Source organism: Equus przewalskii, chromosome 9 (genome assembly GCF_037783145.1).
Source record: "Equus przewalskii isolate Varuska chromosome 9, EquPr2, whole genome shotgun sequence".
NCBI classification, from domain to species: domain Eukaryota; kingdom Metazoa; phylum Chordata; class Mammalia; order Perissodactyla; family Equidae; genus Equus; species Equus przewalskii.
In genome coordinates this window covers 72,336,324-72,361,195 of record NC_091839.1, presented here as the reverse complement: position 1 = coordinate 72,361,195, position 24,872 = coordinate 72,336,324, and the positions used below count along the sequence as shown (strand labels likewise).

The 24,872-nt window shown below is 40.6% G+C and overlaps 1 protein-coding gene across 15 annotated transcripts in view; it reads right to left on the bottom strand.

Annotated features, from left to right (window-relative positions):
- Positions 1-24,872, bottom strand: part of NCOA7 (nuclear receptor coactivator 7) — a 147,062-nt gene that overhangs the window by 105,247 nt on the left and 16,943 nt on the right. For 13 of the 15 annotated variants that reach the window (XM_070557004.1, XM_070556998.1, XM_070556995.1 and 10 more), the window contains exon 2: positions 8,975-9,088. In XM_070557004.1, the coding sequence (XP_070413105.1) occupies positions 8,975-9,024 (50 nt within the window). In that variant the 5' untranslated portion in view covers positions 9,025-9,088. Of the gene's footprint in view, positions 1-8,974; positions 9,089-17,670; positions 17,741-18,302; positions 18,432-24,872 lie in introns of those variants that run through there. The other 2 variants (XM_070556997.1, XM_070557001.1) reach the window with 1 other exon arrangement.

The window sequence follows — 24,872 nt, the reverse complement described above, 5'->3', positions numbered from 1 at the left end:
CAACAATTGGTTAATGTGTGCTAGATCAACAATTTTCAAACAAATTTGTTTTTCAATGAGGAAAATTAACCTCACTCCCAGTAGCCTAACCACCAAAGACTCCTCTAAATCAATGAGTCATTTTTTGATTGTGGCTCACAATAAAAAATAATTTTAAATTGTGATTCAATATATACATACTTATAAATATTTAAAACAAAAACTTCATGAAATATTATTTATTCTGACTACATACAACGCACTCTGATATTTTCTATTCAGTCTAGCTTAGTCTATACTAATCTGTTCCATTCCACTAAAAAAAATGCTGGTTCCTAGCCACCAAATTGATTTCAGGATGCCCCAATGGGCTGTAACCTACTGATTGAAAGGCAGTATTCTACCCGGAATCAAATCAAGTAATTCAGTCTGCCTAAAAATGAAGCAAAAAGCATGAGCCTAACTGTTAATGTCTAAATGTTTGTAAGCTTTTTCTAATCTGTAGAAAAGAGTTAATGATTTCCTGAAAACATTAGAAGATCAAACTTGACCATGGATGTTTTTCCCATTAATGAATGACAAGCAATATGTAAATATTCCCTTAAGAGCTGCCTGATCTGAACTCAATCAAGAAAATGGGAAACATAAGCCTTAAACAACATTACAGCTCATTTAAGAGTTTAATTGGTAATGAGTAAGATTTTCAAATAAGGCACAAGAAACTTTTTCATAGGAAATGGTTTTAAAAGTCTTCATCTTTTTAAGATTAATGAAATTGCTGAATACTGAAAAATTTGTAGTGATAAAAATTAAGACTCACAAACCATTTCTATCCTACATATTGTAATATTGTAAATATTCTCAGTCTGTCAGTTGGTCAAAAAATACCTAGCATTTGTTAAATGCCAACCACTATTTAACAAGGCACAGAGAAGGAGCACTGAACTATTGCAGAGTCCTCACCGTCCAGAGGGCCCACGTCAGTGGGGAGATTGACTGTCAACACATTAACAAACAAATAAGAGCTATGAAGGTCACAAGAGCGTCCTTGGGCAGTGCTGTGGATCACTACTTTAACAACCAGCATCCTCTAGGATGGTTCTTAGAAACTGAAATCAAATATGGTTTCCAGTAAAGTCAACCAAAACATTCTACCCCCAAACCAAAAGTAATTATTCCTACTTATCACATTATGAAGCTAACAACATGTTCTAATTCCCTCTCTCAGACAAGTAAAAATTAATGCCTAATGCACTTTAAACTAAGACAACATGGAATGAAGGAAATAATCAGAAACAAACAAAGCTGACTGGGATTCAGGGCTCAGACCCTCCATTTAAAGGCTAAGTGATTTGAGGCAAGTTATTTACCCTCCTGAGCTCTGGAGTCCTCATCTGCATTTATATCTACTCGGGATCCTGGTGAAGGTAGAGTGAGGGCAGGCACATGCAAGCACCCTGTAAAGTACTAACAAATGCTCTTAGTAACTTTTATTAGAATCAGTAGGCATAGTGAAACCTAGAGAACAAAATATTACCCAAAGATTAAGAAGGTATAATTACCAAGCACTTAAAACAGTTTTATTTGCTCTTCATGTATAAATTCCATTAAAACCTGCAATATGACAGAATATCCAAATCCAACAACGGGTCAGAATCAAGTTTCTCCTCAAATCTTGGATACTAAGGTCCTTCTTTAATGGCTCTTGGCCGGCAGGAAAAAACAATCCACGGACTGTTAATTAAAGGAAGGGCAAGAGTTGACGCCACCCCACTCCACCCATGCAGTACGTTCATTCCTAGCACAGGCGTACCAGAAAGAGCTGGCTCTATCCTAGGGTTCAAAGACTGCCTCTGGGGGCCGGGGCCAGGGAGCGCTCCCCGTGTCCTCAGCAGGGCTGCCAATCAACCCGCCAGAAGTGTGCAGGCGACACCTTCCACTGGATCTTAGACTCTGTACTGACCAAGAGGGCAAGCTGAAGCTTTCCGTCCAAATGTCTCTCTGCTTTCATTTGTATTATAGGCAACTACTCTTTTTAGACAAGACGCAACCCAAGCAAGTAAAGGGGATCACTAAGGCAAAACCCTGACGACACAGGCAGGGTATACAGGCTGCATGTTTCACACTGCCTTGGTTGGTTAATACTCTGACATAACCATATTACAGATGGGTAAAGTCGACAAGACATGTACGGTAGGATGTCTTCAAGTTATAAACAAATTGTTTTGGAATAGGTCACTTATAAATTAGGTCTTTAGAATCCGGGATGCATTTCCGCAAATTAATTTACAATGGTACACATTAATGGTAAGCTGCTAGGACTGCCCACAGAAATCTTCTCAACCCACACTGAGAATAGCAGTGGTCAGGTAACCTGTGTTCGACAGGCCCCCTTCCACCACTAAGTTGCCACGTGGCCCTGGGCAGCATGGCGGAGCGTAAGCTCTAGAAGAGAAGGATGTCCTTGGGCTCAGATGCTGCCGCACCTGCCTGCTGTATAATCTCACGGAAGTTATTCAACCTCAACCCATTTGAGTCTAAATTTCCACAGCAGTCAAATCAATATTTGGGGATGAAAATTTGTATATAGATCAGTGGCGTGGGATGAAGATAACTTGGACCAGTTTTCTCAACCTTTTTCACAGCAAAGCAGGCACGGAAGAGGATAATACTTCTACTGCACCCTGGGTAGGATGCAGCCCATGGCTGCAGTTGAGCAGCCTGGGTCTCCAGCCACCCCGAGGGCTGAGGCGTCAGTGTCTCCGGCACGCCTGCCCAAGGTATGAGATTATGTCAAGCAACACCAGCGGTGAGGCTCTGATTAGCAGTTACTAGATATGAAGTGCCTTGGGAGGGGGCCAACACATCTTTGACAAATTCCCCTTGTGGGCTTAGGGCCCAACTCGTAACTAAAAGGGTGCCTCAGATTTCTCCAAGAACTTTGGACTATGTGATTCCACTTCATGACGTCCCAGAATCTAGCTGCGCTCATAACAATGAAGCTTTGAGAAACTATGATTTCACTTTGGATTGTTGTAATTGCTCCCACCTCTCCCTGATCTGAATAGCAAGAGCAGCTCATGGAATGGGAGTGGGGTGTCAAGATGAGGATTCTTTGGGGTGAAGATGAAGGTGCAGCGAGGGATAGAAGATAAGGTTAGGACGGATTTGTCCTTAAAGGAATGACTGAGTACTCACTGTGCCAGGCATTCTGTAAAAGTTACCTCAATCTTCACAGCCATCTCAGTTTGGTTTTGTTTGAGTGAGGGAGCTACACAGTTTACTATGTATATTTAATAAAAAGTCTATCCAGTGAGTCAAACACCTCTAGATCCTCCTCCCGGAAGAAGGGGTCAAACCTCAATCGGTGTGGACAAGGGACCGATCTGGTTCAGCTTTAGTCCTCCTTGCTGTGTCCCATTTGGGCTTCTTCTCCCTGGTTCGGGCTGGGATGCTTCCTTCTTTGAAGCCATCTTGTTAGTGGGTTACTATTAGCCACATTTAACAACTGAAGATATGTAGGGTGACGGAGTTGAGACAACTTTGCCAAGATTATACACTGGAGTGCTTTTCAAATGCTAGGTGTTCTGCTGATGGGTCAGAGGCTCAAGGCTGAAGAAATGCCAGGGTAGAGGCTGGGGACAGGAGTGGGAAGAGTCAGGGGAGCAGGCATGGGGGGTAAGATGTATTCGACACTCTGTACCCTTGAGCGTGGTCGGTTGTGATGGAAACATGAGCAGCATCCCCCTCCCTGCTGTGTGCCACAGGCTCTGAAGCGGGTGGGTAAGAGAAGAGGCTGGGTGGCAGTGGCAGTTCTGCTTTTCTAATAACCAGGAAGGAGTGGGAGGAGGCCAGCAAGTCTAGAGAAGAGGGACCTATGTGAACAAGGCACAGTCTACTGATGAGTCTCTATCACTCATGTCTACTCACAGGCTCTCTCAGACCTTATCAGAGAGGAAAAGTAAATCTCCTACAAAACACCACTTTGGGTTAACTAAAAATATATTTTTGCTATTCTAAATTAATCCTTGATCTTGGAAAATATGTTTTTAAAAAATTTTCAAACATATAAAGAGCACAAAGAGATTGAGACAAAAATCACTAAATGGGTCCAAATTCTACGAAAGCCAAATAACATCAAAATGAGAAGGGAAGAGAGCCCTGCGCAGCAGGACTGAAGAAAACACCGCCTTCTGACTACAGAGGAAGGAGGAGAGTGCAGGGGCCATAACGAATAGCGATCGCTCCAGACGACAGTACAGGGGGCATAATTTGCTTAAATAATTCAGTTGTTCATTTGGTTTCAAGACCTGTCAAGAACCAAGGAATTAATACACATGTATATAACATACTAACATACTAATTTTGTATATACAAATTCTTTGCAAAAATATGGGAAAAGGTATCCATGAATTATTTGATCTAGAATAAACTACAGGTACAAAACAACTCTGAAGATCCTGAAAACCACATGGGCCAGGACCAGGAGATCCTGAAAACTCCTTAGGGCTTATCCAGAATAAATCTATTTAGCAGTGACACTAATTCACCCTTCATTTAGAGTTACACAGGCATGTTTCAAGACAAACGATGAGAAGGTTTTGGGTGTTCCTCGAATTGCTCATTTCAATCTAAAATTATTAAAATAGGGTCTTTTAAACTTAACTTTGCTTTGATGTTCAATTCTGAGGTTGGGGGCGCAGAGAGAGAGAGAGAGAGAGAGAAAAATCAACAAAAGAGATGGATAAAGGATTATTTACCAAACACAATCATGCAATGTTTATGAAACGACATGGTAAAATAGCGCACCAAGGAAAGAGAGGGTATTTAACTACTCAAAAGGAAAAAGGGATGGGGGGACAGAGTTTAAAGGCAATTTTGAGGGTTTCAGATAGACATTGTGGTAGCAGGTAGAAATCAGGACAACTCTTCCTTTTGATCTCCTCCGCACCCTTAGAGAGATTTGTGTACGGCGGTGTGACTGCATCAGCTGGGCCTCCCCCTTGGCTTGACTTGACATTCTTCTCTGGACATCTTGCTTGGAATGCCCTTAGCACACTGCCCCAGAGAAATTGGCCCTGTGTTGTTAGAAACGGGCTTTCAAGTAGGTCCTATTGGTAATTCCACTTTACGGAATGCCACAATTTGGTTAGAAGGCATTTGAAAAGGTTTATAACTTTGGTTGCCTCTTTTCTGACAATGAAGGTTTTTTTGGTTTGCTTTTTGCTTTTAATAGCTTGACCATTTTGGGGCTGCCATTTCATGATAATAGCTAAACTATGGGTTTGTCTGTTTTCTCTCTTTCTCTATCTCTCCCCCCACCATCTCTCAATCTCTCTCTCTCATTTCCTAGTAATTAATCATGTTTCCTCACTGTTTTAATAGCATCACTGATTTGTGTCCTTGTCCTGCTATCTTTCTGCTCCTGAGGTCACATCTCATTTTAAGATGTTTTTCTTTTCATTGTTAGAATACTTTCGACTAGAAGGCAAAGCAAGCATGACAAATTTTACATTTCGGAGTTGAAAAAACTATGCTCTTCTTCCAGAACAGCTTCATCTCGCATTCTCAGTTTAAGGGGCTCCTCTCACTCTACATCTTAGAAACAAGAAGTGGTTAACTTTGAGCAGGCTGTTCATGAACCAACAGTCACGCTTACTATTGGAATCAGTTTGGATTCAGACTGAGAAGGCACTATTCTAGCTTTTGAAATCACTCTGTAGGGCATCCATAGGCAAAAAAAAAAAAAAAAAAAAAAAAGAACTCTGACCTAAACTCACATCTTATATACAAGTTAATTCAAAATGAACGACTGACTTAAATATAAAACATAATACTCTAAAAATTCTAGGGAAAAAAAATGAAAGAAAATCTTCAGGACCTAGGGCTAGGCAAAGAGTTGTTAGACTTGACACCAAAAGCACAATCCATTAAACGAAAAACTAATACACTGAAGTGCATCAGAATGAAAACCTTTTGCTCTGCCAAAGACGCTATTAAGAGGATGAAAAGAAATATAAAATATTTACAAACTACATATCAAAGGACTAGTATCTAGAATGTATAAAGAACTTTCAAACCTCAACTATAAAAAAAATACAATTAGAACACAGCAAAAAGACACGGCACTGAAGAAGATGGATAGATGGCTAATGAGCACATGAAAAGACGTTCAACTTTTTTTAGTCATTAAAAAAATGCAAATTAAACCACAATGAGATATCACAGCATACCTATCAGAATGGCTGAAATAAGAGTGACAATACCAAATGCTGACGAGGATGCGGAGAAAGTGGGTCATTAATACACTGCAGATGGGAAGGAGCGTAAAACAGTACAGCCACTCCGGAAAAGAGTATGGCAGTTTCTTACAAAATTAAACAAGCACTTATCATTTGACCCAGCAATTCCACTCGTGGGCATTTATCCCAGAGAAATTAAAACTTACATTCACACAAAAACTTGTATACAAATGATGCTAGCAGCTTTATTCATTAACAGCCCCAAACTGGAAACAACACAAATGCCCTTCAATGGATGAATGGTTAAAAAATTGTGATACACTCATATCATGACATAGTACTTAGCAATAAAAAGGAATAAACTATTGATACATGCAACATCTCAGGCAGATCTCAAGTACTACGGTCTGAATGTTTGTGTTCCACCAAAATTCATATGTTGAAACCTAATGTCCAATGCGATGGCATTAGGAGGTGGTGCCTTTGGGAGGTGATTGGGTCATGAGGGTAGAGCCCTCAGGAAGGGATTAGTGCCCTTATAAAGGAGGCCTGAGAAAGCTCCTTGACCCTTCTGCCATGTAAGGTTACAGTAAGAAGATGGCCTTATGTGAACCAGAGAGCTGACTCTCACCAGACACAGAACCTGACTATGCTGGTAGCCTGATCTCAGACTTCCAGCCTCCAGACTGTGAGAAATAAATTCCTGTTGTTTATAAGCCACTTTCTCGGTCTGTGGTATTTTGTTATAGCAGTCCAAATGGACTGTGACACCAAGAGAATTGCACTAAGTGAAAAAGGTTACATACTATATAATTAATTCCATTTATATGATATTTTTGAAATAACAAATTATAGAGATTAAGAACAGATTAGTGGTTTTCAGGAGCGGCAGGTAGAGGGACAAAGGTGAATGTGGCTACAAAAGGGTAGCACATGGGATCTTTCGGATGGAATTGTTCTGTATCTTGATTGTGATGGTGGCCACACAAATCTACACATGTGATAAAATTACACAGAATTAACTACACACACAAACACAAATGGGTGCTTGTAAACCTGGTGAAATCTGAATAAGGTCAGTGGATTGTATCAATGTCAATTTCCTAGTTGTGATATTGTAGGATAGTCACGTAAGGTATTAGCATTGTGGGAAACTGGATAAAGGATATAGAATATCTCTCTGTATTATTTTTTACAACTACATGTAAATCTACAAGTATCTCAATATAAAATGTTTTTAAAAATCACTAGATGGTGCTTATTTATTCTGAGTGTCCTATCTTTCTAATATTTCACCTGTTAGATGCCCAATTTCTTCCTTCCCCAAACACCTGTTACTCTCTGTAGTTGTAACAGTGAAAAACATTTCACTAAAATTAGTACTTTAACTCTTGCTTTCCAAAAACACTTATTCTTAGTTTACTATTACTAATTGGAACAGGCCCTTTGGAGATAACCCTATATTTGAATACTGACTCTTACACTGAATAAAATGGGCAAAACACTTTCTGAGTCTTAGTTATCTCACTGGTAAAATAGGGGGAAAACCTACAGCATAGGTTTATTGTGAAGATAAATAAAATAATAAGTAAAGTTAGTTGGCCCATAGTTCCTTAAATGTTCATTTCCTTCCTTTTTTCATTAACGAGCTAAAAACGTAGCTTAATTTCTTGATAAAAATGTCAAAAAATTTTTGGTTCTGAGTTTCCAAGGTTCATAGTTGAAAAACAGGAAATGCACCTTTAACATCATAGACTGAGGGGGTTGGGGATGTGGTAAGGCTGAATTCAGTCTTTAAGAAGTATTTCAATTTGGAAAACCATAATGATCATTTTAAGTCTAGGTTCTCACTCTGAGTTTGAAAACATTCCAGATATCAAAATGATTTATAAATGTTTTAGCATATTATTGATTTTATTATGATTAGCGAGTGACTGCCAAATAGATGTTTAAATCTGTAAACAGTAACCAACCATATACTAGATAACTTCCATTCAGACACCAACAAATGTATACATGTTGGATGAGTTCCAGTTTTCAAAATGACATGGACTCCAAGGGTAGAATTTCATCCATTCCATCCACCTACAAAAATACTTTTTAGGAAGAAACTCCACACAAGGTAACGAGGTTTAAATATGTCATAGATTTTTAGTTATAGCTCAACCAATTAAGCTACAGAGCAGCAGGAACTAAGCATTTAGGATTTAAAACTCAATGTAAGGGGCTGGCCCCGTGGCCGAGTGGTTAAGTTCACGCGCTCCGCTGCAGGCGGCCCAGTGTTTCGTTGGTTCGAATCCTGGGCGCGGACATGGCACTGCTCATCAGACCACGCTGAGGCAGCGTCCCACATGCCACAACTAGAAGAACCCACAACGAAGAATACACAACTATGTACCGGGGGGCTTTGGGGAGAAAAAGGAAATAATAAAATCTTTAAAAAAAAAAAAAAAAAAAACTCAATGTAAGTTCCTAAATGTGGGATTCCAAGCAATTTGCAGTTCAGGGCATACTGACAGCTAGATTCCCTGAGCAGCCCTGACCTGAGAACCACCAGAGATACAAGAAGAACCAAATGTTATTCCTCTAATAGAAATAACAAAAAGGATGAAACAAACTATATTTAACTTCCCCTGGCTACCTGCTCTGATTCTGAACAGTTACAAAACAAAATGCCAAGTAATGCTTGCGGACAAAGTCCTCTCAAACGTTTTTTTAAAGTACTGATACAATTTTGCAAAGCGAATGCTTACCGAGCAAAATAACTTTGTTTCCGTTCCTTCTTCTCTTCCTTGGTATCCATAATATGCAATCAAAAGTGCCAAGTATTTGGGAAAGTCCTTCTTTTTAATCAATAAATCATAACCCTGTAAAAAACAATAACAACAAAGTGACTAAACATTAGAAGTTTATCATGACCAACGTGAAGAATAAATCAGAGTGAAGCTACATGGCCCACAGCAAATGGAAGATAAACTTTAACCAGTAAACACAGTCCATATGAGTCATATATGAAACACGAATGCCCACGGTGGGGGGGAAAACTACAATTAGAATAGAGGTGTTAAACTATAAAATAAAAGGCAGCTGGAAAAGTAAACTGAAGTATTTTCCTCATAAATAACAATTATTTCAAAATGTGCTAAAATGAAAACCACTGACTTTGGAAGATTTTAGGCTAGCCATGCAGAAGCTAATTGTTTTTTTTTAATTTATTTTTAATTTTTGCACTCATAATCACTCTTTTCAAGTAATTAGTGACAAATGTGTCATACATAATTGTGAAAAGTCGATCACATAGGTGTTTTACAAGAATGCTCTTTCTTTAAAAATAAAAATAAATCAGCACTCTGTTTTATTTTCAGAAACATGCCAGCGAGTACATCCCACTTGAGCAAATGTGGAAATGAAAGTACGAAGCCTCAGGAAGCTGTTCTTCAGATGGCTTCATAAGCTTTCCTCTGCCCCGCCTGCTCCGCTGCCCCAGCTACCCTCAGCTATGTTTCCCAGTAGTGGTTTCCACCTATAATAAAAGGTTGTCTCCAGATCAATCTTCCTTAAATACCACTTTCATCATGCCACTCCCCTGCTCAAAAATTTCCAATGTCTACCTACTGTCTGATTCACTAATCTAAATTTTCTGCAGAGCATTAACACCTCCTAAAATCTGTCCTTTCACCCTGAAGGGGTACCGAAGAAAAAGCCAAGAATGTTCACCAATCAAAATTATTTACTAATTCATTTCAATTCAATAAACAACTTAATTCACAATACATATTGCATGAAAGGTACTGCGATAAGTTTCAGATACCAAAGATAAATGTGCCGCAATGGAATTTACCGTCTTGTGAGGGAGACACTTAGGATTTCAGGTCAGTGGGATACGAATTGCTACGGAGGAGGCACAGGTGCCATTAGAGCCTAGAGGAAGAACACTCAACCTGACGCAGCCCACCCCATGCACTCCCCCCACACACCAGGATCTGAAGGATAAGAATGGGTTTCCCAGTTAAAGGGTACAGAGAAGTAGGTCCAGCTTGAACAAAAGCAAGAAGACACAATATTTCCCTGCTGGCCCAGCATGTAATGTGAAGGAGGGCAACACTGGGAGCTGAGGATGAAGACTTGGGCAGGATTAGGGCCATGGAGGATCTTCTATGCCATGCTAACAAGCTTACACTTCATCCTATATATGCATTATGTGCTGCCCACTCCCTCTGCTGCACCCATGTCAGACATCACTAAGTGATCATGCTGAACCCAGAAACAGCACTCACAGCAGCCATTACCAAATTGATCGGAGCTGATTCACGACAGAAAACCAATTTCCTCATCCCTGAAGCATATGAAAGGAAGCCACCAAAGGGTTTTCCATGACAGAGTGTGATACGCAGATTGTCGAGGATGGACTTGAGAGCTTAAGAACAGGGTAAAGTAGATCCATTAGAAAGAAATTACAGTGAAACTGGTTAAGAGGAGGGCCTATACTTAGGCAGCAGTATTTGACATAGAAAGTGGAGGGATGAATTCAAGAAATATTTAGGAGGCAAATGAGTCGAGACTTGGTGACTCATGAGTGTAGACAATGAGGGAAAGGAAGGAATGAGGAATGCCCTCCGAGTTTGTGCTTCAGGGACCAGGTAGACTGTGACAGCAGATATGACACCACCACATGAAGGAGGCAGGCTGGGGTGGGGCGGGGCACGGAGCAGAAACAGAGGAGAGACCAGTTTTGGACATGTTGCCTTTGCAGTAACTGTGTGAGTGTAATAGTCAGCTGGAGACATTCACCAGACGTTTGATTATGTCTAAAGCAGAGGAGTACAGTGAGCGTTAGAAAAAAAGATTTAGAAATTATCAGCATATGGTTTTAGTTAACAAAAGAAAAAGAAAAAAAACCTGATACAATGATGAGATCACCCTGGAAGCATGGCAACTACACACAAGGCTCTGTATGGAAACAACAGAGACACAATCTCCACTCTTACTGGTTATCTCCACATCCCCGAAATGGGCTGCACACTCAAGGAGCTTACCATCCAGTAGGGAAAATAAGATGTGTGAAAATAACTAAAATGTCGGGTAGTAACTTGGAGCTGTCCAATGAATAATACTGAGAATCCAGAACATACAAACTTGCATCTTGATTGAAGTGATAAAGTAAACCTTTCAGGGTAGTGAGGATTTCAATAGGTAAAGGAGAGAGAGAGAGACAGCAATCCAGAAAGAGGGAACACCTGAACATGGGCATGGACGTGAAAAGGGCGCAACACATTCAGGCGAGAAGGGCAGAGTGAGTATACCAGGTAGGGAAGGAACCAAGCATGATGGCTGCCTACTGTTACGTCATTTATTTCAACAGATTATCCACCTGCACCTGTATCTCTTTAAATCCTTACAACCACATTATGAGTTAGATACCCTTAATTCCATTAAATTGAGGCCGAGAGACGCTAATTTCCCTAGTTCAACAGCACCAGCTCTGGTGGAGCAGGGATTTAAGTCCAGTGTGGCACACACTTCAATGCCTCTCAATAACCTTTGGAGCCAGACTTGGACATAAGCTAGAAAAAGTCATCTAGAATCAACAGCATCCAATGCCTCAGTGTAGATTCTGCAAGTTAAGACAAATGTACCTGGCCACAGGTCACTGAGGACTTCCAACAGGACATCAGCGGAGTAGTGGGAGTGGAAGTCATGCCTCAATGAATGAGGGTAGTACTCATTCAAGAATTTGGGTGATGAAAGAAAGAAAAATAAGGGGCTGGCCCGCTGGCTGAGTGGTTAAGTTCACACTCTTGGCTTCGGTGGCTCAGGGTTTCGCTGGTTCGAATCCTGGGCGGGGACATGGCACCACTCATCAAGCCATGCTGAAACGGTATCCCACATAGGACAACCAGAGGCACTCACAACTAGAATATGCAACTACATACTGGGGGGTTTTGGGGAGAAGAAGAAGAAGAAAAAAAAAGAAAGAAAATTCAGTGGCTGAGTATGCAACTCTCGTAAGCTCAGTCTCACACTGTGGCCTGAACCCATGGGCTCCTCAACTCTGCACCTTCATCTTTTCTCTTTCCCTAAGCTTAAGGTTAACTTTCCTACACTCCTCTTTCTGACCAGATCTGGCACAGGGCCCAGTTCTGCGTTAAAGTCTTCCCTGACCACTCGTGTGCCAGTCTCTCTCTTTGTCAGGAGCTTATTTTGCATGTCACTTACCAGTCACAGTGAGGCTCTTAACCATACATGTGTGACAATGCCACTTCACTCAGCCACCGCAGCCCCAAACACACCAAAAGTTCCAAGTCAAAAACCACCGTGTTTCACACTTCCCTAAATACCTAGCACAGAACGAGGCAGAAAATCCATGCAAATTAAAGACAAGAAATAATCTAGTCTTGGGGTAAGGTCAATTATACGGCAGACTGCTATAACTCCAAGGATTTGTCTCAAAATAAGAATTACTTGGGGACAGGGGATGTCGACTCAAACCAGCCAGACGTGGACTCCAGAAAGGATCAGAATCGCAGCCCTCAGCTCTGCCCTGGGCCAGGTGGCGGGCTGGAAAGTTCCTCTCCTGCATGCCGCCATGTGTGATGATCTCTGTTTATTAGATTCCCCTCATGAATAAAAATGAAGTCATAACAATCTAATTGGAAAATTTTTATATTGCAAGCTGAGCCAGAAGCTAATATTTGGCTCTAGTGGGAAAAAAATTGACAAAAATAAGCACAAGAGAAAAAGATGAAATGATCCAAGAACTGACATCTGGTGCTGCTGTGTCTGTTTAGAACTGGCAAAGCTTTTTTCCCACCCCCCACCCCCCCATAGTCCATTCGATAAACAAAAAATATACTAAACTTCGGTTTCTTTTAAATTTCTGGGAATTTTTATATTCCTTAAACAGACAAATGCAGTCCTTTCAGGTCTAGACACACCAACAGATTAACCAGAAAGAGATCTGCAAAGCATGCTATAAAAATGACTTGCACAGAGCACTCCACAGCAGCTTCACGCTTCAGTGAAGAACCAGAGTTCCTTAAATCACTCTCTAATGGGAACTACATTTTCCATTATAAGTGGTTATAATGGGCTCCTTAAAAGCCCTTCTTTCATTTGCTGTTGACTTTCTTCACATCGATAAACTCTAGACTCATCCAAATACTGAGCTGTAAGAGTCTCCTGCATTTACGGCATATTACAGACCAAAAAGAATTTTATGAGGGAGCACAAGATGAATCTCCTATCTAAATATTTCTTTTTGCAATCTTAAATCAGGATAGTCCATTTAAACCTAAATTCAGTTCATTATTCAAGTAAAAAAGGCACATACAAAATTCTTACCTCATAAGGACTGTGTTGAAGACAAAGTATTTTCTGTGCTACCAGCACAGCGCTCCCTGTTTGGGAACACGGCACCACTTGGGAGGAATTGAAGTACAGGGCTACTGGAGACTCCCTAACTACACGAAATCAGTGTGGACCCACACAGCCCAGGGCGGCTTTTTGGCTTCACATCTAACACACTGCAACTCCCTGGACATTCAGCATATCCACTCCAGACTAGAAAAACACCAGCATACCCACGATGTCTAGCCAGTGTTTTCCCACAACATGTTTCTTATTATACAAATGAAATAACAACAAGAACATGTTTTGAGCCTTGGTCACACTAAGTTTGGCCACTTAAGGAACACACCAAAATGTACTCTTCTATGCAGACATTTCCTCCTAGAAAATACTTACACTTATACAGAAATATAACAGGTGTTCAGTCATTCTCAAAGCCACATTGTCATCTAAACAGAGGAAGGATATTCAAATTTCAGTGTTAACCAAGGTCAGAAATTTGAATACTCAAACAAGAAACCTGGTGAAAAAGGGATAGAAAGATACAAAAGTATGTCACAAACATGGACGCTCCAGGAGATGAGGCCCTCAAATAAAGAAACGTGTGTCACAAAAACAAAACAACAGAAAACAGAACTTAACAGCAAAAAAGAACTAAAAAGTTATGCTTGAATCAAGGTGATAATCAAGGACAGGCCAGTGGTCTGCTACTTGGGAAAATGGAACGACACCAATCGATAGTAAAATGAATGGAGAACTCATCAACTCTTATTCCATTATTCTTTGCCTAGGGAACTGAAATTAGACCTGAAAAGAATTAAACAAATATGAGTTTCAGTGCTCTCTTATCTAAAATGAACAAGGAGACTTCATCAAAGCTCCTAGCTACTCTAAATGAAGACCCAACTCTGGGCTGATGGATCATTTTGTAAGTTCTCTTTAAGAAGAGAATGTGCAGTCTCTAAGAAGAGACTTCTAAAGAGTCATTGGCAGGGTCAGGAACTGCTGAAGATGTAGAAAGTCCTGGCAGCCAGACAACGAGCAAACACATTTTAATTTTCAACAAAAGTTAGAAAAGGGGTTGTGCAAATTACACAGTGGAGAACATCATAGAGATCCCCAGCAAAACTTTAGAAATGATCATTAAAGGCAGGTCAGCAAGGACTTGGAAAAGGAGGCAGTGAACCCTGAGATCCAGAACATTCATAGAAAACCAACCATTCAGCAGAACAACAACAAAGCCAGTAGATCCCTTTTTGAGGTATTACCATGGACCAAGTACTCTGCTGGAGATCCAGAGATGAAGACAGCATTCATGAGCCAGGAAGCTCAGGTAGAACAGGCAACTGAAACCCATCAGCTGGTAAGACACGTGGTGAGTGCTCAGATAGTGGTGGGTACAAGGAGCCACAAAGCACAGCGGGGGAAGCAACTAACTCTGCCAGGAAGGGAAGGAGTGTCAGGGAAACTTCACAGGTCACTCCAGAGCTGGACACTGAAGGAGGAGCAGGGGTTTCCCAGACGGTGAATGCAGAAGACGTTGGGCTTTTTAGGCAGAATGAGGATGTGCAAGCCGTCGGGAGGGATGAGTGATGCTCAGGGACTCCTGAGTTGTCTGGTAAGGCTGGAGTTTAGGGCCGGGGGAGAGGAGGAAGTTCAGGGAGTGATGACTTAGCCAAATTACCCTGACATCAATTTCCCTCTTGGACATAGATACTTCTCTAGTGCATCAAGGAAATGAGGTAAACTCAGTGTACGTGTACTTAAAAGGCATTTGCTAAGTTTCTTTCAACCTGCTTATGGATAAGATGGAGAAAGGTGGGCTGGACATAGGTGGATGCTTCTAGGATTAGACGGGTAAAGGAAAGAACTGAACCACTGTACCAAGAGGTATGTGCTGAGCCGCTGATTGGCCTCAACCTGAAGCTGGGAGCTGACCTCCATCCTCAACCTGGAGGGAGGATGTTAATAGCTTAATGCAGTATTTGTTCTAAGGCACTGTCCTCAGTAAATTTATCACGGACTTGACTGAAAATACAGGCCTCCTTATTGGACGTTTGGAGGGACAAATAACATCCTGGATAACAGCATTTGGATTCAGACAGACCTCAGCTGTCTACAGAAAGGTGAAGTTTGTTCCACGTGAATCTCGGGTTCTACACTTGGGTGAAGTGCTAGGGAACAAGAAGGGTAGAGCTGAGCACTGGCACATGTGAATATGATTTGCGGTTTTAGGTGACAGTAAGATCCATATACTCAAGGGTGTGATTCCACTGCCCCCTCCCAACATAAAAAAGATTATGATGCTCTGTCTCACCCTTTTTGAGGATTAGAATTTATCAAGATGACTGCATTTAGCTCTGGGTCTCACACTATAGGTGAAATATAAGGAAATTGGAGCAACCAGCATGCTTAAGTGACATAAAACTAAGTTTTAAGAATATTAGTCAAAGGAGCTGGTCAGGTTTAGCCTGGAAAAAGCTGGATGAAATGATAGCTATTTTCAAATGTCTCAAAGATTTTATCTGGTAAAGAATTTGGGCTTGCACCAGTAGACCTGCAAGGAGTATACCTAGGACCAGGCAGTAGAAACGGAGGGAGAGGGGTCTTGGCTCAATATCAGGAAGAACTGTCTTCCAGACAGACGCAAAGAGCTGCCTCCAGATGGAGTGGCTTCCCAGTCTCTGAGAGCGATGGAGGACAAACTGAACCACCACTTCATGGGATTGCTGTAGACCAGCAGTTCTCAACCTCATCAAAATCAACACCTCTCATCTAAATGAATTCGTAAACATTTTATAATATGCCCTTATAGTATTGAAATGAAGCTGACAGATAATCTACTTACACACTTAATTTTACGAAATCAATATAATGTCCAAAAGGAAAGTAATTGATAAAAGGTATTTGAACATGCAAATTCTCAGATTTTAAAAATCACCATAATGCCAAAAGAAAAGTAACTTCTAACAGGTATTTCAATAAGTAAATTCCCAGGCACGAGTTCACTAGAAGACACAAGGAAATACCCAAACGCCTACACCAACTTGTATAGGACAAGTTTAGCTCCAGGAGAAATGAGATCAGAAAGTATTTCACTACATATGAGAAGTACAGGAAAATGAGAGAGCGGAAGGGAGAGGATGAGGGTGGGTGTCGGGGTCGGGGGGGTGTATGGAACATCAGAATAAAAACTAGTGCTATAAGTAATAACCAAACAGCTATTTCTATACATGGTAAGTGAGAACTAATCTCTTTCTTTAAAATATCTCAAGAAATATTCAGACACATTCTTACAAAGATATGAAATTCCCAAGTATAAGGGGCAATTCTGCATTGTCTAGGACTGTTCCACTCATTGCAGAGAATGTGGCACCTCTGCTTCCCCCCAACTAACTGCCAGTAGTGCCCCCTCCCCCATAACCATGCCCACCAAACTGCACCCTGGTGGAGGGACAATGCACTCATTGAGAACTGCGATTATAGAGGATATCAAGCTCTATGGGTAAGCTAATACTTTAATTTTTTTTTTCCTGAGGAAGATTCACCCCGAGCTAACATCTGTGTCAATCTTCCTCTTTTTTGTATGTCAGTCACCACCATGGCATGGCCACCAACAAGTGGTGTAGGTCCACACTCAGGAATTGAACCCAGGCCACTGAAGCGGAGTGTGCCAAACTTAACCACTAGGCCCCAGGGCCAGCCCCTTAAATTGTTTTTTTAATTAAAAAATTTTAATTTCAAAAATTCCTTCAAAGCTGAGATTTTTACAAGCTCTGGACACTTGAGAAGCTCTGTTTTCAAGATGCTCTGTGCTTCAACTGGCTAACCCCTTTGACCATGTTATTGGAGCAGCGCAACACCTTTAAAGCAGGACAGGCCTGGTTAGAAACCAGACTCCAGCATCTGCAAGGTATGTAGCCTTGGGCAAGTTACTCAATTTCTGCAGCCCTCAGTATCCTTATCTGTAAACAGGCTGTTATAGAGATTAAGTGTGTCCAAAAGGTGACTACAGAGTACAGTGACCCACGAAACAGAAAATTCTATCCACCGAGAGTTCAATGAACCCAAATGTTCAAGTGTTCATGAAAGTTACACCTACCTTCAACAGCACCTGGAGAGCTGGATTCAAATTTGCCCCCATAGAGAGAACTAACTGAAGCTAGGCAACCCTAGAGAAGATAAAGACGACAGCAAGGAGCAACAGTTGAACATTTGTTGAACATTAACCATACGCACCAAATTTTTTGTTCAATGCTGCTACGCACACTGTTTAACCTTTATGACTGTGTAAAGGGAGAAGTTAACATTCTCAATCCTTTTCAGATAAAGAATAAGGAGTTTAGAAAGGTTAAAGAAGTTTCTCAAGCTCAAACAGCCATAAGGGTTAGAGCCAGAATGATCAGCTTTGCCTGAAGTGAAAGTCAGAACCTCTAACAACGGCCTCTAATGAGAGGTTCTATTACTACACAGAATTTTCACATCAACTGCCGGGCTCTCCCTGGATTTACCAACCATCAAAAAGAACAGAGGGTGAACACTAGCTTTCTGGCCAACTGTCCTTTAGGATGTAAATCCTGAACAGTATTCAGGTTAGTTGTTACTATTCATCAATAAATGCACTACACCGAACGTATCTGTGCATTCGATAAATATTGATTGCACTGAATTAGATTTTTTTAAAGAGCTAACTGGAAAGCACGTTCCCTTAATTCACTAAATTAAATAAGTTACCTCTTAAGTTTTAAGGGCAGAGGTAATAACATAACTTTGAATATCCCAGAAATATTTCCCCTAGCAGTTGGCAACTTCTTTGTTTCTGTGGTTTTGAAATGTCATCTTCCGCCAATCCAATTTCTCCACTGAAAACAAAATTAGCAGATACAGAGAATCAGAATCAGAAAATGGAATTTTGATTCTCATAAGGATGTAAGAATTCAGTTTTGAACAGTTTCCTACCTGAACACAAAGACAGATTAGAAAGGAAAAACATGCAGAAATTCATACAGAAAGTTATTGGAGGCCATGAAAACAGAACGGAGTCTACTCTGCTGATCTCATTTATCAACCATAAGAGACAACTTCCCCTTTCTCACCATCAATCACTATTTATTGGATGTCTGATATATGCATATGATTGTTCCTCACAAGAGCTGGGAAAATCTGATGGCTGCGTCACTCACAAAGGTGGTTTCTGGGGACACTCCCTACTATGGCTCCAGTACGACAAGGTCACTTCAGATCATCTCTAAGTGGAATCTAAAGGTGGTAGGCTCCAAATATCATCAACAAAGAAACAGATGACATGGGAAGAAAAGCTTGTCCTCAATTACTTCTGGAATTCAATTTAATATTATCAGACAGACCCATTCCTAAAGGCTTAGGATCTCTAGCCAGTTTGAGTGTTTTCCCATACATCTTCTAGCCCTGGCCCAAAAGGAATTAAGCTCTATACTTTTCTGGAGTCTCTCTACTGGTACAGAACTCAACTGCACTCCCCAAGGCCTTGCAGAGAACAGGTGCCAATGTGAATCACTGTGCCAGCTCCCTGTGCTCACAGCAAATGCCATCACCACTGCATGGGTCCTGATCTTGCAGTATGCCCCAGCTCCTTCAATTCCAGAACAGAAGTAAGTGTGAGCAGTGGTTAATACTACTAATTTTATTATTATTATTGCATTATTATTATTATTTGGTGGGAAGAGTTTCTTTGAAGGATCTGATTTAGAGTTAATTGATGCAGACAAAACCAATAAAATTTGATGGACAAAAGATATAATGGAATGCCTTTTCAAAGAACATACAGTATATTGGTTGCAAACACCAGTTTTCAAGAGTTAAATATAAGATTTTTTTTTTCTTTCCAAGTTTTTTTTTTTTATTAATGTTATGATAGATTACAACCTTGTGAGATTTCAGTTGTACATTATTGTTAGTCATGTTGTGGGTACACCACTTCCCCCTTTGTGCCCTCCCCCCACCCCCCCTTTTCCCTGGTAACCACCGATCAGATCTCCTTGTCAATATATTAACTTCCACCTATGAGTGGAGTCATAAAGAGTTCGTCTTTCTCTGACTGGCTTATTTCGCTTAACATAATACCCTTGAGGTCCACCCACGTTGCTGCGAATGGGCCAATTTTGTCTTTTTTTATGGCTGAGTAGTATTCCATTGTGTATATATATCATATCTTCTTTATCCAATCATCAGTTTCTGGGCATGTAGGTTGGTTCCACGTCTTGGCTATGGTAAATAATGCTGCGATGAACATAGGGGTGCAAGGGACTCTTGGGATTTCTGATTTCAGGTTCTTAGGATAGATACCCAGTAATGGGATGGCTGGGTCATAGGGTATTTCTATTTTTAACTTTTTGAGAAATCTCCATACTGTTTTCCATAGTGGCTGTACCAGTTTGCATTCCCACCAACAGTGTATGAGGGTTCCTTTTTCTCCACAACCTCTCCAACATTTGTCATTCTTGGTTTTGGATGCTTTTGCCAATCTAACGGGTGTAAGGTGATATCTTAGTGTAGTTTTGATTTGCATTTCCCTGATGATTAGCGATGATGAACATCTTTTCATGTGTCTATTGGCCATATTCATATCTTCTTTTGAGAAATGTCTGTTCATGTCCTCTGCCCATTTTTTGATCGGGTTGTTTGTTTTTTTGTTGTTAAGCTGTGTGAGTTCTTTGTATATTATGGAGATTAACCCTTTGTCGGATAAGTGGCTTGTAAATATTTTTTCCCAATTAGTGAGCTGTTTTTTTTGTTTCAATCCTGTTTTCCCTTGCCTTAAAGAAGCTCTTTAGTCTGATGAAGTCCCATTTGTTTTAAATATAAGATATTTAATGGAGATTATCAAGAGATGTCAAGTTCTCTCTACCAGGTGAATTGCCATTTCACTAAGGAAAAGGCCACATGCTTCTTTGTTCTCTGCGGATGTTATCTTCAACTGAATGCATTTTCCAAATACACTGACATACACTCATACTTGTAGAAATGCAAAATAAAAAACCAAATTACCACTGTTTTTAATGTACTTTCAGCATATTTATTTACATGAGGAGTATAGATGGCAATATGCAATTTACACTTACTCCAAAATAGTGCTTTGTCAACTGTTTATAAGCAATCTCTTCAATTCAGTAAGCATTTACTTAGAAACTGTTTCACGCCCACCACTGCACTATTTACCTAAAACCTATGGATATAAAAAGAACTCAATATGCTCTAAGAAAACTTTGATTTTTGACGAGGGAGATAAAACTTACATAAACAAAACAATCAGAGAAAAAGAGTATGATAAAAATTAATGCCAAATGAAATGTGTGATGCACTGAGAAGTGCTAATGGGGCCGGGGGCATGTGTTGTTAGGGAAGGTGTTTGACGTGGGACAACACCAGAAACCGCCATTCGAGGCTATATTTCAATAGTGCTACACAATCAACAATCAATTCTGTAAACCAGAAACAGTTTCATGCTCAATGAAAATGTTCTCCATCAGAGCATGCTCAAGAGGACAGCAATCTCACCAGATCCTGCCTCGGACGTCTCACGTAAAGACGGAGAGCGGCAGGCAGTGCCCGGTTACTGCAGCCTAAAATGGGATAAATACACAAATGTGGGCTCAGGAGGAAGGCATAACAAGAAGTGTCTAAGGGCCAGGAAATCTGCCTAACGTGAAATTAAATCGGCATTGTGAAGTATTATGACCTCTTCTTGGAAAAAAATTGCATATATGATATTCAACTGCAATTTTCCAAGAGGCTAGGTTAAGAAACCAACTCTGTGGTTTAAGTACTTTTTCTGTTACAGGTTTTTTAAGTTGCTTCATAGGAAAGTTCTTGTAGAATTTGATAGAAAAATGACCCTTTGCTAGACTGGATTGTTGTTCCCAATTAGGCACTCCTGCCTCCCTGTAAGGTAATGATACAACCATACCCTTTGCTATGCCACTTTGTGATGCTGGGTACTAGTATGCAGAGTATACGTCTCCACCCATGGGGCCGTGGGGCCTGTTTTGACCACCAGACAGTGGATCAGCAGCGTACCTCTTTTGACTTGAGGCTGTAAGAGGCCTGACAAGTTTCTGCTCTCCACTAGTAGAGAACGTTCCAGGTAGCTGTTTTTCCTTCTTCAGCATGAGTCCTGGGATAAAGACATGTGGAACAGACCTGAACTCCTACCTCAGTTTTGGAGTCCAGCCAGCCCTGCTGAACCCAGCCAAGAGCAGCCAAACCACAGTCAATCTGCAGATTCATGAAAGTGAAACAAATATTTGTGGTTCCAAGCCACTGAGACTTGGAGGCTGTTATGCAGCAGTATCACAAAAAAAGCCACTACACTCTTAGAAATATCCTGAGCCACAGATTACTCTGTGGATTTTTACCAGGAAGACCAAAGCCACATACTGTTGTACGTATAACTGTCTATACAAATAATTCTACCAAGGCCTGGACTATAAAGCCCAGAGACATAAGGGGCCAATTAACACAAATAGCCAAGAAAGCCTCCTTTCCTTCCAGTTGTCATTTACCCTATAACCAATGTGCACGGCTATGGAGGTTTAGTTGTAAGAAGGCATCATTTGACATCAAAAGTGACTTATGCACATCTTGGTATACCCATCTATAGACTTTGGTATTATTTATTATTATGGGTTGAATTGTGTCACCCCAAAAAAGAAATGTTGAAGTCATATCCACAGTACTCCAGAATGTGACCTCATTTGGAAAGAGGGTCTTTGCAGATGTAACTAGTTAAGAAGAGGTCATACTGAAGTATGGTGGGCCTCTAATCCAATATGACTGGTATCCTCATAAGATTGCCATATGAAGACAGAGACACACAGGGAGAACACCACGTGAAGACAGAAGCAGATTAAAGATATGCAGCTGCAAGGAATGCCAAAGATAGCCAGCAAATCGCCAGGCGCCTGAAGAGGCAAGGAAGATTCCTCTACAGCATTCAGAGAAATCACAGCCCTGCTGAAATCTTGCTTCTGGATATTTAGCCTCCAAGACTGTAAGACAACAAATTTCTGTGGTTTTAAGCTACCCAGTCTTTGGTATTTTGTCATGACAGCCCTAGGAAACTAATTCACTTATGTTAAATTTTACACACTATCACTCTTCCCAAAGGATACTGTTCCAAAACCTACTGTTTTCCCACCATGTCTATTCTGCCACATTCTCTTATAATTTAAAGGAAATGTGGGCATGAAATTGAGAGCATTGGTAAACCTTGTTTTGAAGATTAGAGCAGAAAGCTCACACAGTTAACACCTGTACACAGGAGATAATTCAAGGAGATAAGTGAGTAGGTGGACTAAGAACTGACCTGATTATCAAGGAAAAATTTTAGTGTAAAAGGGGTTTTGAAATTTTCTGAGAATGTAATAAAACCATGTATTATGCCATTCATATAACACTTCAGCAATTGTAGTCTAACAAACCCATACAGCTAGAAACCCATATTCCTACACACACTTATGCTATCTTGTACCACTTTCTAATCAATTGTTCCTCATGCCCACATTCCTTCCAATCAGGCTGTAAGCTCTCTAAGGCAGGGAATGTGTCTTATGTTGTACATGCATGAGCACATGTGCGTGTGCTCACACACATATACACACACACACAACTCCCAGTTTAGATTAGACATAGGATTTATGTTTAATAAGTTGATTTTTGATATGTTATGGCTAAATACCTAACAGAAACTGACTTTGGATTATGGAACAATAAAGTCTCATCTTTTATTTAGCTTAGTGGTCTCCATTTTTAAAAGTTATATTCCATATCAATAAAAGCATCTGAGCAAAAATCTTAATAGGTATATTTTTTACTTATAAAAACACATCTTCTGCAGTAATATATGCATTATAAAACATGTAACAAAAATAAAAGTCATGAAAAGAGGAGATACACTTTCTAACAATTTCTTCCTATATGTTGATGGGGCGTGTGAACCTCAGTTTGGAAACCACTGGTCCAGACGACAAGAGCAAATACGTGAAAACATTTCCTAGGATTTGGCCCTTTCCAGGAAATGCAAGATCTTAACAGAACCTAACATTTTATGAATTTTAAGCATGTTCTCTGGCAGATTCATGAAACTGTCTTGATCAAACAAGCAATATTTTAGAGTAGATGACAGAGCTGTCCTTGCAACTAAAATTAGTTTGTACATTGCTAGACTCCAACTGGAAATGCCTTTGCTAACCGTGGCATTCTCTGCAGCTCAACCCTTTGGTCTTTAGATTTTAGGAATGAAAATCTATTATCGGATTTTCAGGCAAATTTCTGCAAGACTGAAAGAACCAAATTATATAACATTCTGATCTTGAAAATAAAGGAAAGAGAAGGATGGGCAAAGGGGAAGATGAAACAGAAAATTCATAAGTCATCTCTTAAGAATGTTTTCCACACAACATCCAACCTTCCTGTGTTCCAGGTGCAGGTATGTGGATAACACTGTGCTAGAAAACTGAAGGGCAGAGAGTAACATAAAACACAACCCCTGTTGGCTTACTATAAGACCAACTAAGCCAGCCAATATTTAATTTGTGGTACATATAGTTAAGTGTCAAAAGAACTGGAATCAGGGGCCAGCCTGGTGGCGCAGTGGTTAAGTGTGAATGTTCTTCTTCGGCAGCCCGGGGTTCACCAGTTCAGATCCCGGGTGTGGACATGGCACCGCTTGGCAAGCCATGCTGTGCTAGATGTCCCACATAAAGTAGAGGAAAATGGGCATGGATGTTAGCTCAGGGCCAGTCTTCCTCAGCAAAAAGAGGAGGATTGGCAGCAGTTAGCTCAGGGCTGATCTTCCTCAAAAAAAAAAAAAAAAAACCTGGATCAGGGGTAGAGTAGATGTCTTGGAAAGTCTTCACAGAATTGCGTATCAACCTGGTGCAGAACACTGGCTTTAAAGGAAGAAATGTGGAAGGAAATTTCAGATAGAGAGGGTAGCAAAAAGCCTGGAGGCAGGAATTACCCGGTGGTGTATGAGGGGTATGGAAGATTCTGACCCTACCAGAGTGCTGAGTTCATGGAGGTGGGGAATGGGAGCTAAGGCTGAGTGCCTGACATGCGCAGAGTATACGGTTCCATCATCACCTCGCCAGCATTCTCTGGCTTTAACTTCCAAGAAAAAGCCACCACCGCTGAAATCTCATAAATCATTTGACTTGGTCTATTTATTCTTGCAGAACTAGCCTTGCAGCTGATCTATACACAAAGCAAGCAAGCTAAATGCATGAAAATACCAAGCAGATGGCATGTGGGTGAAGATGTTGAGGA